The sequence below is a fragment of the Apiospora phragmitis genome (genome assembly GCF_038363925.1).
Source record: "Apiospora phragmitis strain CBS 135458 chromosome Unknown utg000001l:1.0-2902119.0:1.0-2906034.0, whole genome shotgun sequence".
NCBI classification, from domain to species: domain Eukaryota; kingdom Fungi; phylum Ascomycota; class Sordariomycetes; order Amphisphaeriales; family Apiosporaceae; genus Apiospora; species Apiospora phragmitis.
In genome coordinates, this window is record NW_027117399.1 from 849760 (window position 1) to 862207 (window position 12448).

Genomic DNA, 12448 nt, shown 5'->3' on the forward strand with positions numbered 1-12448 from the left:
ACTTATTAGTGTATTAAACTTTGTGTAGGTATCAAAAGGCCTAACTCAATTGCATACTTATAATACTATCTTGGACTGTAAGCATGATACCGTTTCAAACGTCATTCGTCGATTATGTATGACCCACCTTTTCCCGGCAGGAGTCTTAGGCACAAATGGGGCCGGACGGTCGCAAACCTCTAGGGAGACAGGGATACCGAGTCCCGTGGATTACCATTGCGACGCCCATCCCCGACTTCAAGACAATACATCCCGCCAAAACATAGGCATCGTCTGCAACTGGTCTCATGTCGGTATCCTGATGAGAAAAATGCTTGGTCTCGACGGCCATCAATTGAGCATATGATATAGCCATGGCTGCCCCCGACTTCGAGCGAAACGTGCTGGAGTTCTACGGCGTACCGACCGCATTTCCGGCAGAATGGCCCACGGATAAGGACAACAGCGACGCTTCGGACAGCGAGGCCGACCTGAAAAAGCAGAAACACAACCGTCGCAAATCACGATACCAAGCCCTTGAGCGCGCTGTCAGTAATAGAACAAGCATCGTGCCCGGTTCCGAAATATCGACAGGTGGTGTTGGTAGTCTGGTACAGCGGGACGAGCCTGATCCCCTGGGAGGCAGCGACAGCGTCGTGGGGTCCTTGCGACGCTTTGGATTTCCTGTACAAGACGACCCACGATTAAGAACCAAATTTCTGTTGTCCTCGACCAACTTTTCGCCATCGCTATTCCTTTCCCAACTACATGCGCTCGACGATACCCGGATGCTCGAGTCTGGTCTGGACAGCCTATCCCAATCTATTGACCTGAAGTCTGCGTCTCTGAAGGTCCTTGTCGAGTCCAACTTCGAACGATTCGTCAAGGCCAAGGCTACCATCGACAATGTCTATAAAGAAATGAAGTACAGGGGTGCCGAGCCGCCATCGCCGACACGGGCACGCGCTCACTCGAGGCATGCTAGCAGGAGCAGCTTCAGGAATAGTATTGGTGGCGCTGCTTTGGGTGCAAACCCGCTGGTCTCACCCCTGTCTCCGGGTGCAGATGCTCGGAAAAAGAATGCTTTGGTAAAAGAAAGCGATTATGGTGTAATGGGTATCAAGACACCGCTGCTCGATGTTTCAGCCAAAGCGGAAGATGTATGGGGTCCTGCGCTCGGCGGACGAGAGAAGGAGGAGAACCTGAAGACGGTCCAGTACTCCATCGAACGCTTCAGGGACTATATCGAAGCCAGCTCCAACGTAGCTGACAGCATTAAGCGGCGTGATTATGAGACTCTGGTAGAAGAGTACACTCGCGCACGCCGCTTCGCTGATGACGCGAGGAGACTGGTGCAAGACTTAGGCACCACTGCGCCAAGCGAAAGCCAAGCCTATCAGATATTGCTGGCCGCTCGCATGTGGTACGATGTCGACGATCAGATGCAGACGTTCAAAAGGGATATCTGGAAGAAGCTCATTTCGCTCAACGGCGTGTCCAAGACAGAGGTACAAGCCGGCCGGCCCCAAGATCAACACATGGAGTTGATTACTCTGCTCCTTGAGCTTGGCGTGGAAGACAACCCCATCTGGGTATGGCTACTTAGCAGGTATGATTACCTGAAGGGTAAGATCTCGTCTGTAGCAGATCGTGGAAAAGTCGAGATTGAGGTCCTCAGACGACGACTGGCCAATGGGCAGAAGCCAACACCGCAAAGCGTGGCAGGACATCTTCGGGCACTCGGCCGGCAATCCGTTGAAAGCAAACCAGATGGAATTGATTCACCAGACGTAATCGAACTGTGGGAAAAAATGCTTCAATTCCTGAACATGCTACTATCGACACAAGGGATTCTGGGCGAAATTTTAGAATTCTGGCAGACAGTAGATGGCTTTATCGAGGGCAAGACGCAGTCATCTCTTCCTATCGGGTTCAATGGAGAGTCCCGCCAGCATCATCGCCTATCAGAGCAGGGTACGCTCGATCTAAGGAAGGGCACAGTTGAACTTGTCGACATGATACGACAACATGTCCTCGAATTCTTTGCCGGCGCGCCCCCTGAGGACATCTCGCTCCTTTTCTCACCTTTGCCGCCATCACCTGGAACGCCAGTATCGGCATCGTTGACACCCACCGCGCTCCGGGATCCCAGATTCAACTTTGACTCGAACAACTTGCCGCCACCATCCCCAAGACGCGGCGAGGCTTGGGAGAAGTTTGCTTTCTGGCCGCCCAACGCCAATTCGGTCAGTGGCGTGCACTATCTCTCAAAGATGCTGGCTTTTGTCGGGTCTGGTGCATCCGAGATGGCTAGCATCACGCCAGTAACCCAGTTTGATGAGAAACAGGTTGAGCATCTCAAGACCCTGGTCGGTGCGGCTCGGGAGAGGTGTGTCACCGCTATCTGTGCTGCGTGGAATAAGGATGCCGAGAACATCAAGTATGTCGAGGACTGGCAAAGGTCTCGGGAGCTGGGTGATGTAACTCGCATGCCCACAACATTTGCTGCTTTTGAAGGAGCTTTGCTGGGCGGGATGCAAAAGATACTCTACATTTCTGAAGCCATGACCAAGCCTGACACTGCTGATATTGTTCTGCCTCCGCCAACGAAACTATTGCAGATGGTGCGCAGTCAGTACGTGACTACACTGTACAAGGCGCTAAGTGGCATGGTGGAAAATGCCGAAAGGTCGATCAAGAAAGCCGACGATGAGTGGACGACGGACTTGGAGACGCCAATTCACTCTGGGAGCGCGAGGGCTTCTCTCAACGTCGGGATGAAGGGCATCGACGCTGGTGACCGGGTAAGTTGCGCTTGCTTTTCTAATCGGAGGAAGATGAACTATATAAGCTAACATCATGAATCAGAATGTCCGCATGCTTCTGACCCTCAGCAACCTACAAGCCTTACGCTCTCAAGTGGTCCCGAACCTGAATGGCCAATTTGAGAATTCGTTTTCAGTCAAACTCACCGACGAATCCAAAACAATCAAGGATGTGCTAGGCCAAATCGATGCGCGCCTGTTCCAAACGTACACCAAGCCGTCCATTGAGAACCTGCGCCGCATAATTCACGCTGGGCTTTCCGAGGATCCTAACTGGGGAAGCTCACCAAAACCAGCCGAAGTCAAGCCGTATATCACGAGGCTTTGCTATCGCTGGTTCTTGTCCATACACAAGTGTCCACCACCGCGCCTTCTCTTACGCCGCAGATTCTCTCCTACCTCCTGGAGCAGCTTTCGCGCGAACTGCTGGAAGCCTTCAAGGCGCGGTCTGCACGCTACGACTTGGGGGCTCTCATGCAGGCCACGCTGGACGTCGAGTTCGTTGCGCAGACTCTTAGCCAGTACACGACGGAGCGCGCCAGCGGCCTTCAGAGCGAGATCTATAGCATGCTGGACAGCCGCACGGACGACGCGGCTCGCGCCCGGCTGCAGGGCGAGTTGCCCGGGATGCGAGATGTGCTGAAGAAGCTGCGCGACCTCAGCAAGAACTCCTTTGCTTGCTTTAAGAAGCCGCGGAAGAGCCAGGTTGAAAGGACTGTGACGGGTTGATGGAGCAGAGGAAATAGCAGGAGTTTATGACGAAATTCGCCCACTTACATACAGTAGCCATAATGAGACGAATGTTAAATGTTCTAACAGGTAAATATGGATCATCACCAGACCCGACGGAACTTCATTTGGACCTGTAGTTTTTTTTGTATTAAATTGCTCGTTGGTTCTCAAAAGCACTCACGCGTTGGAGCAGAATTATGCACATATAATCCCTACCGTCGTATGCCTAATACTACATGTACCAGCATGTGTATGAAAACAGTGAGCCATTATTGTGTCTGCATATCTCAAGCAGTATGCAGCTACAAGTAAGCTGTACTGGGGGTCAATGCCCCGCGCCAAGGTCGTGAGGTCGTCACTCTCAATCTTACCGTTCCAATACTCGGCTCTATATGGCATATGGTAATCTGCCTGCCGGTTCAATTATGATCGAGACTCTTTGTCCATTTGCGATCTCGAGGGTTGTAACTTGTAGCACTGAAACTGCAAAGGCCCACGGCTTTTGTGACGGCCTTGGAAATCCGATCCGAGTTACGTAGGTAGGCTTGCGCAGAATAAGTCCAGGTGGTGTACGCCACGCGGGCTTTGAGTTCCGATTCCTGGAGCGCAATGGCGCTTAGGTACTCGCCATGGACCACGGGCACGGCAAGTAGGTGGTAGCAGGCGACAGACATGGATGGCAATGAACGCTTGTAATGAAGAGTGGAGGGGAAACTCCCGTATCATCCAAACCCAGGCAAAACCATAACGGTGTAGGTACATGATCATCCAAAGCTCTTTCTGGAAGTCTGCCTTCCCCAGGCATTTTCCTGTCTCCCGGTACATCCATCCGTTTACCTCGAATTACAACCCTCCCTCCTATCTCCCCTCCTACTTATTCCCTTTCCTCATTCCATCAACATCGATTTTGTCTTCAAGAGGCCGTGAAGTCGTGTCTCATCTCGCCGAAATGCCTGCTCCATTGGCCATCAAAGGTATGTCTGTCTATTTCTATTTGGGGCAGGAGATTGCCCCGCCCCCGTCGATCCATAGCCTGTCGATCCCCTCTTTTCTCCCACCATGATTGGCAACGTCCCTAGGTGCCTCATGGCGGCACCTGAGCTCTGAGCTCTGCTAGGTTGTCAAGTGTTGGTGCGTGGAGCGTTTCGACTGCTGCCAATCAAATGGTCAGTTAGTAAACCTGAAGCTCCAACGCCCAGTGGTGGCGAAAACGCACGAGGCGAAGCGGTTGCGTGGCTGGACATTGTTACTTGGCCACCATGCTACCTATTTGAGATTGATGAATTGCTTTCCTAATCATTTCTTGTTATTCCTCCCTGCCTTGGGTTTTGCATCCTTTTTTGTCTGGACATTGGCATATCATAATCTTTCGTCGTTCAAATCCCTGCCAATATGCCACCTATTAACCATGCCGCACTATCAGTCGGCGTTATCGCCGCGTCGGTTGTGATAGCCGCCGGCATCGCTATCTACGAATCGCCAGAGTTGCGACGGATGGCCGAAGATCTTCGACGGCGTATCGCAATCGCCCTACATTCACTTGGGGACAGCATCAGCCCGCAAGACCGTGAGAATCTGTTTAACCGACCGGAAGACGCCGAAGGCTTTCTTCGCTCGCGGGGTATCGATGTCCGAGAAGGCGAGCTGGGTGTTGATGCAGATGACGAAACCCGTCGCCGCCAGCGAGAAGAATTAATGTATTGGAATGCGATTGCCGAAGAGAAGCGGGGAAAACAGCACGTCAAAGAAGAGAGCCTGTCCACGCCTAAGACCAAGACAAGTTTCGATGAATTTCTGAAGCAAGATGCGAGCGGCGATCAGGGAACTTTCGTCTTCAGCACCGGAGCCAACGTCAGAGGCGAAGAAGCTGACGGCTTGAGACGCCGCGGAGATGGACCACGAAGCCTGAACTACTCCCCATACACGAACCTTTTTGCTGACGAGAACGGCATCGACGAGCACGTTGCGCTTGAGAATAGCTTGATGGACCTCGAACAGGAAGAAGACGACACCGATATTTATAGCGTCTCGCACGTCGCCCGCGATGAGACGCCGAGAAGTGCCACTCTTTCCGCTCCGCCTGAGCACATGCCCAGCCTTATCGATGCCGCAACTCCTGCACAGGCTCCCCCTTCTACCCTTGAGCGACAACTGGGCCAGGACGAATACATGACAGCAGGCCCTGAAGACCGTGATGATGCTTACAGTTCTATCCAAGCCTGGGCGCAGACAGCGCATCCCAGCTTCTACTCGCCTCTCCCAGAGTCGCCCGCTGGTCCGCTCTCCGAACCCGAACTGGCCAGCGAGGGCATGCGCACACCGACGGATTCCAACTCGCTCGCTGGTTCCGGGGAGGATCTGGCGGAAGACGCACGCTCGGTCGACTCACAGGGACACTCACGGTACTACGATGTGGTCAGCGAGTCCGAAGGCATGGCCACCCCCAACAGTTGGTCTGAGGTCGGTAGCGTTGTCAGTGAGAACGATGGGCCCCAGCCCATCCACTCGTAACCTACTCGACAAAATTCGTTACTGTATTCTTCGTATGGTGTTACAATAGGGTTTTATGGGGCCAAGGCGTCGATAGGATCAAGGGGTTTTATGGCATTTCTGCATTCGTCTTTCTGGCAATTGAGTATTCCTGGCGTCTGGAAGTCACATGAACATACGGATATCATCATTTCTCAGTATACACAATTTGTGTTCTATATTTCTATTTATAATAATGTGATCGCAGGTCCATGCTACAGTACTCTTCATCAGCACTTGTGCATTTGCATGTCTTTGAACGTGGAGATGATGCAAAAACTACGACAGTAACTTAAGTCTGCGTGGCTTCATCCAAAGTCTGCTTGCCATCCTGGGGGCCGGCACCACTATCACCTTTGGCTTGTAATGTTTTCCCGTAATCTTCCCAGAGCTGTTCCACTGGCCGACCCAGCGTTCCGGTCCAAAAGGCCTTCTCCTCATACTTTTCGGCTCGCAACTTCTCGTTCAGCTTCCTCACCGTTCCCTTCCCAAATCGACCTTCCAAGTACTCGAGGAAATATGCCGTGTGTTGGTAGCCAGCGTCCCACTTGGCCGCCCGCTCCTTCTTCCAGTGCGGCGGTGCCAGCCCGCACTGCAGCCGTACCCAGTCGGCGATGCCCTCGATCAGCCCGCCCGGGGCGGCGCCCTGGCCGTTCCACTGGTGGCAGTGAACCAGCTCGTGCGTCAGCACGCCCGTGATCTCGTGGGTGCGCCGCCCGGCCGGGTTGATGCCGGCCACGTACTCGAGCGAGAGGTGGATCTCCTTGTGGTCGTCGTCCAGGTCGATGCCCGTCGTGTAGGCGACGCCGCCCATGGGCCGCAGGATCAGCGTCACGGACCGCGTGGGGGGCGGGTGTAGGTGCGGATATCCTGGCGCATTGTACAGGTGGGAGAGAACGTTCTGCACGGCGGCGCTGAAGATTTGCGGCGGCACCACGGAGGTCAGGAAGATGGAGGACCCCGGGTGCGCGAGGTCGTGGAACTGCAGACGGAGTTTGGGGAGGTCGAAGGAGGTGGTGGTTGGTGTGGAGGAGGAGTCGGCAGACTTGGTGAAGGGGGACCCGGAGGATTCGGTCACGGGTACCACCCCACCCGGAGGCACGGGCGACGGAGTAGGCTCCGCGTCGGTTGGGGAGGAGGAGAGCATCATGCTGGTAAGACATACCGGGCATGAAGACGGGCAAGGGGACAGGGGTGGTTAAGGATGGCAGAGGCATATAATAGGATATTTGGACGAAAAAAAATGACAGTCAACCTCTATGCACTTTCGGTTGCTGTGTGTGATTGTGCTGCTGCAGGTGTCGCTGATGCGGGGTTGCCTGCTGCCGCCTTTATGTGTTCATCCAAATCGGGAGGACCAGTGGCCGGCATCTACTTATTTAGGTAGGTCAATGTCTACATAGTTGAGGATCTATTGGTGTATTTGATGTGCTATGAAACCTTTTCGCATATTAAGTCTCCTACAGGCTATCTACTATTTGATTTGACACGACTGATGGACATCTTGCTCCTGGAACAAAGCAAGATGTCTAGATGATGCCTTCACTTGTATACGTACGTGCATCAACCAACCATGAAGTCTCAGCGAGGTTGTTGCTGCTGCTGAATCTGCCCCTCATTTTTACAAATAAGTGCCCGTATCATGCCTATTCGAGATCACCGTCTGGGTTGGCAAGGGTACTGTCCTCTAGTTACAGGGGACCATGCCGCTCTAGTGTGGGCGAACGGCCGCTAGAGTCTGGCTAGAGACCCAATCAATGTCTCGCTTTGGCGGGTTTTCTATTAGGCCCAAGTCTTTCGTTGGGCTGGATTGAGATAAAGGCTGAAACTCCACAATCTATCGGCGTTGAGTCTCCGCAGAAGCTGTTTGCTGCATGCGAGTTGGAGTTGCAGCTGCTGCATGCTGTGTGGTTGATCGGCAACAGCTCGACTTGATTGACTGGTCCCGGGAAAAACACAACACCTGTCTGGTCCCTATCATTGGGCTGTGGGATGCGTCGCGACAACAAAACCTGCTACACCATCTCATATGCTTCTTTTTCGCTGTTAACGGCCTCCCGTTCGCAACCACCATCGACTGATCCATAGCCATCTGACAAATCACAACCGCAATCCTGGCATGTCCTTGACCAATGTCATTATTGCATATTCTAGATCCTACTTGAACAAGCCAGTCCTTTGCGAAGCCAACACCAACCCTACACCCAGTCTGAGTACGTTTTCTTCTTTTCTTCTCTATTTCCTGTCTAGCACGGCAGCCAGACGGAATAAAAAGACGCTCCTCTGATCCACGTTCTTTTTTTCTCTCGCTACCTGAACCCCTTCGGCCGAATGCGACGCGCACGAGGACGATTACTAACTGTTCTGTAACTTTCTATAGAGAGAGAAAACCGATACCCGTTGACTTGTCGAAATATCAGCTCACATACCCTTGCGACGGGTGAAGATGGCGGAAAAGCTTACCGACCAGCAGGTCGCTGACCTGATGGCGATATTGAAAAAAGATGTCTCCGTCGATACGAAAGCCCATCACGTCACTGCCGCCAAGTCCGCCATCAAGCAGCATAACGTTCCGGACACGTGTGTCGCGCCGCTCTTCGAGGCCCTGCGACTGGCTTCGAGCTCCCAGCACTCCTTCCTTGTCAATGCCGGCTTTACCGCACTCAACCACCTACTTACGCGCCTGTCACGACAGGAGCCCAAGTATATCCTGAAGGAAGCAAAGCATACGATGCCGCTGATTGTGGACAAGCTGGGTGATCCAAAGGATAAGTTCAGGGCTCTGGCCATCCAAGCTATGACGACCATGTACGGGGCTGCGCCAATCGAGGCCGAGCGATTCGTGCGCAACGTCGCTATGGCCGGGAAAAATCCCCGGGCCAAGGAAGCGAGTATGCAGTGGCTGCTGCAGATGCATAAGGAGCACGGCTTGCAGTTCAGAGTATACGTTCCCACACTAATGGAGCTGTTGGAGGATGCCGATGGAATGGTGCGCGACACCGCCAAGATGACAGTTATAGAACTGTTCAGGTGCGCTCCCCCGAATATTACGTGCTCTTCATTTGCCGCGAACGCTGACCAAGTGTTTTGTAGAGACGCCCCGAATGCTGCGAAATCCGATTTGAAGAAACAGCTAAAGAACTTCAAGGTGCGCCCAGCGATAGAATCGGCCATTGTGAAGGAACTAGCCCCTGGCCCTGCGACAGCCAAAAGAGCGATGCCCGAGGAACGACCAGATTCTGCGCCTCTCGTCAGGCCGAGAGGCAACTTGGCCGCCAGTGTGTCCTCCATATCTAGCGAGAGACCTACAACGCCCGCACCAGAGCTGCGTCTGGAACCAGTCGACCCTGCATACGTCAACACGTCGCGTGAGCTAGATGATATCTTCCGGGAGATGCACCCATGGTTTGAGGGCAAGGAGACCGAACAAAACTGGCTGAAACGCGAAGAAAGCATGACGAAGTTAAGAAAGATCATTGCCGGAAATGTGCCTCAAAACTTCCCCGATCAGTTTTTGGCTTCGTGTAAGAGCATGCTAGATGGCATCATCAAGGCATGCATGACCCTACGAACAAGTTTGGCGAAGGAGGGATGCGCTCTTGTTCAAGACATGGCCATAACTTTCGGCCCTGGTATGGATCCCATGGTCGAGTTACTGATGCAGACTTTCATCAAGCTTTGTGCCGCGACCAAGAAGATCATGTCACAGCTGGCCAATGGCTGTGTTGATACGATTCTCGGCAGAACTACCTACAATGCTAGGATCATGCAACATGTCTGGGGTGCCTGCCAGGACAAGAACGTACAGCCCCGGACCTATACCGCCGGATGGTTGAAGACACTGATCAACAAGGAGTCGCACCATAAGCACCACCTTGAACATTCAGGGGGTCTCGAGCTCATAGAGAAGTGCATCAAGAAGGGTCTAGGTGATGCGAACCCTGGCGTTCGTGAGCAGATGCGGTCAACATATTGGGTATTTGCTACTGTTTGGCCCGCGAGAGCAGAAGCGTGAGCTGGCCCAGCCCCCTTCTCTAGAAATCGAGGCAGTGTACTGACTTGTTTGATAGGATTATGGAGAACCTAGATTCTACGGCGCAGAAGCTTTTACAAAAGGACCCTCACAATCCCAACTCGCCCAAGAAGGGAGCTGAGCCAGCAGCGCGCCCAGGCATGGGCTTCTCAAAGAGCACAATAACAACCTCATCGAAACCATCGCTGAGAGACGCTATGCTGGCACAGAAAAAGGCTCTTGCGGTAAAGAATCTACCAGTACGCCCAGGCTCTGCAATGGCTACGATATCCCCGCAGCGCGCAGCGCCCACGATATCGACATCGACATCGAGCTCTTCCGCCCAATCCAGCGCTGCTGCATCTACAGGTCAGACGCGGGCGAAAGCTATGGCTGGCCATGGAGGTATGTCTGCTGCCCCTACGAGGCCTGTACGAAAGCGACCCGAGATGGCGCCCCGGCCAGAAATGGCGCCCCGACCCGCTACTGCCGGGCCGTATTCCGGTCGCAACAACGATGGCCTATTATCCGAGAGATCCAGTCCTGGCGAGGTCAGATCCAAGGCTGTCACCCCCAAAGTCATCTCGGGGTCCCCTAGGAGGACGGCTCCGAGACCTAGACCCGGGCACCAACCTACACTCAGCGAGTCTAGTGTACTGAGCCCGCCAAGACCAACGACGGCGACAGGCAAGGCGGCAGCTGCGGAATCGCCACAACAGACCCCGGTCAAAGCTCAGACTACCATGCCTGCGTTTGATCCTAGTAGTAGCCCTTCGAAGGCAGATGAAGAGTTCTCTCTGGTCGTCCCAAACGTCTCAGAGCTCAAAGAACATGTCAGACCGATACCTACAAGGGAGCCGTCTGTGGTTCCTGAGCCGCAGGAGGTACACCAAGAGCCCGCAGCACATGTGGAAACTGTAAAGTCTCCGGAGCCTATAGTGTCCCCGGCCCCCGCAGAACCTGCAGAGTCCATGGCATCTCCAGAACCTGTAGAATCTTTGGAGCCCACAGAAAACCCACAACCCGTGGAACAACCTGTGGAAGTCTCAGAGCCCGCGGTGCCTGTCCCAGAACCTGTCCAGCCCGAAGAGGTGAAACTCAGTGAGGGGAGGGAGGAGACACTACCGGGAACGCCGTCAAAAACACTCCAGGTCTATGAGGATCCTTTCACTGCTGGATCCCCCTCCACTACCCCACGGCCCAGAACCAATGGGGATTTTGAGCGACCTGTTTTGGAAGCAAGACATGTCAATGAAGATGCCGCCCGCTTGACTTTGACTCCGAGCGCTGTCGACGGCGTAGGGGAGGACGCACCAGTCAGTCGAGAAAAAGCCCGCCAGCATACTCGCCTACTAGAAAGTGGTACTGCGCGCGTCAAGTCGCGCACTCTCGACGTCCACGGATTCCGCAAATTACAGTCTCTTATACGGGATAACAATGGTCTTTTCACAGACGACAGATTTGATGCGCTCCTTGTCGGGCTGTTCCAGTATCTGGAAGCCCCTCTGCCGGATCTCAGCACTGGGAAGTTGCAGGATGTCAAGGCCCAAGTCTTGGCGACTATCAAACTTCTCTTGAAGAAACTACGTGACAACTTTCAACCTCACGTCTCGATGGGGTTGGAAGCATTACTTACTACCCGCGCCGCCTACGAAGCCCGCACGCATATCGTCAGTGGTCTGGAGCTCTTGGCCGATGAGCTTGTGCTTCTCGGAGACGCTGACGAGATCACCGTCACCATGACGCGCCGCCTGCGCGAAATGGAGATGGACGCCGCCGGCTCTCGTAGCCTCAGCATGGGCCTGCACGTGCTCAAGCAGCTTATCGACACGCGCCCCACGTTCACCCCCAATGATAGCGAGACCGGTGGGTTGGCCAACCTCGCGGCCCGCTGCCTCGAGAGCCGGGAGAGCGGCGTGCGCATGGACGCCGTCCAGCTCTGCGTTGCCCTGCACGCGCGTGTCGGCGAGCACAAGTTCTGGGAGTGCATGAAGGGGGTGAAGGACGACCCCAAGAGCCTCATCACGTACTACGTGGTCAAGCGCCAACGGGAGACGTCCGCCGGCCCGACAGCGGCCGCTTAGTTGAAAGGCTGCTGCTGGACCGCGGTGGCCCTGGCCTGGTGTCTGGCCTGGCTGGCGTTCGCTTGGGCTTGCGCCTGCCTGTACTGGTCGCTTGCCCTCCTTCGATGGGCTTCTTCTGGCCCTTCTTCTTTTTTCTCTTCTCTCTTTGCCTGCCCTTGTTCTTGTCACTCTGCACCATTTCCTCCCCCGTCGTCAAAGTCTCTTTTCCCTCGTAAGGGTTTCGAGATGCAAACCGACTGGCGGAGAGGTAGCAGGCAGTAAATGAACACACAAACATAAAAAGAGAG

General features: G+C 54.1%; 4 protein-coding genes across 4 annotated transcripts; 3 read left to right on the top strand and 1 right to left on the bottom strand.

The window, feature by feature from the left end:
- Positions 1–353: 353 nt before the first annotated feature.
- On the top strand, positions 354–3533 carry PG994_000250 (exocyst complex component Sec5; the record flags this gene model as incomplete). Its single annotated transcript, XM_066851659.1, has 3 exons — positions 354–2783; positions 2848–3105; positions 3192–3533. 3 exons carry the CDS (start codon positions 354–356, stop codon positions 3531–3533), a joined length of 3030 nt encoding a protein of 1009 aa, XP_066722291.1.
- A 1395-nt stretch (positions 3534–4928) lies between these two features.
- PG994_000251 (uncharacterized protein) lies at positions 4929–6047 on the top strand (the record flags this gene model as incomplete). Its single annotated transcript, XM_066851660.1, has 1 exon — positions 4929–6047. The coding sequence occupies one exon, from the start codon at positions 4929–4931 to the stop codon at positions 6045–6047; it is 1119 nt and encodes a 372-aa protein (XP_066722292.1).
- Positions 6048–6357: 310 nt separating this feature from the next.
- Positions 6358–7215, bottom strand: PG994_000252 (uncharacterized protein; the record flags this gene model as incomplete). The annotated part of the gene is made up of 1 exon (XM_066851661.1): positions 6358–7215. One exon carries the CDS (start codon positions 7213–7215, stop codon positions 6358–6360), a length of 858 nt encoding a protein of 285 aa, XP_066722293.1.
- A 1296-nt stretch (positions 7216–8511) lies between these two features.
- On the top strand, positions 8512–12161 carry PG994_000253 (uncharacterized protein; the record flags this gene model as incomplete). Its single annotated transcript, XM_066851662.1, has 2 exons — positions 8512–10076; positions 10136–12161. The coding sequence occupies 2 exons, from the start codon at positions 8512–8514 to the stop codon at positions 12159–12161; spliced, it is 3591 nt and encodes a 1196-aa protein (XP_066722294.1).
- Between the last annotated feature and the right edge of the window lie 287 nt (positions 12162–12448).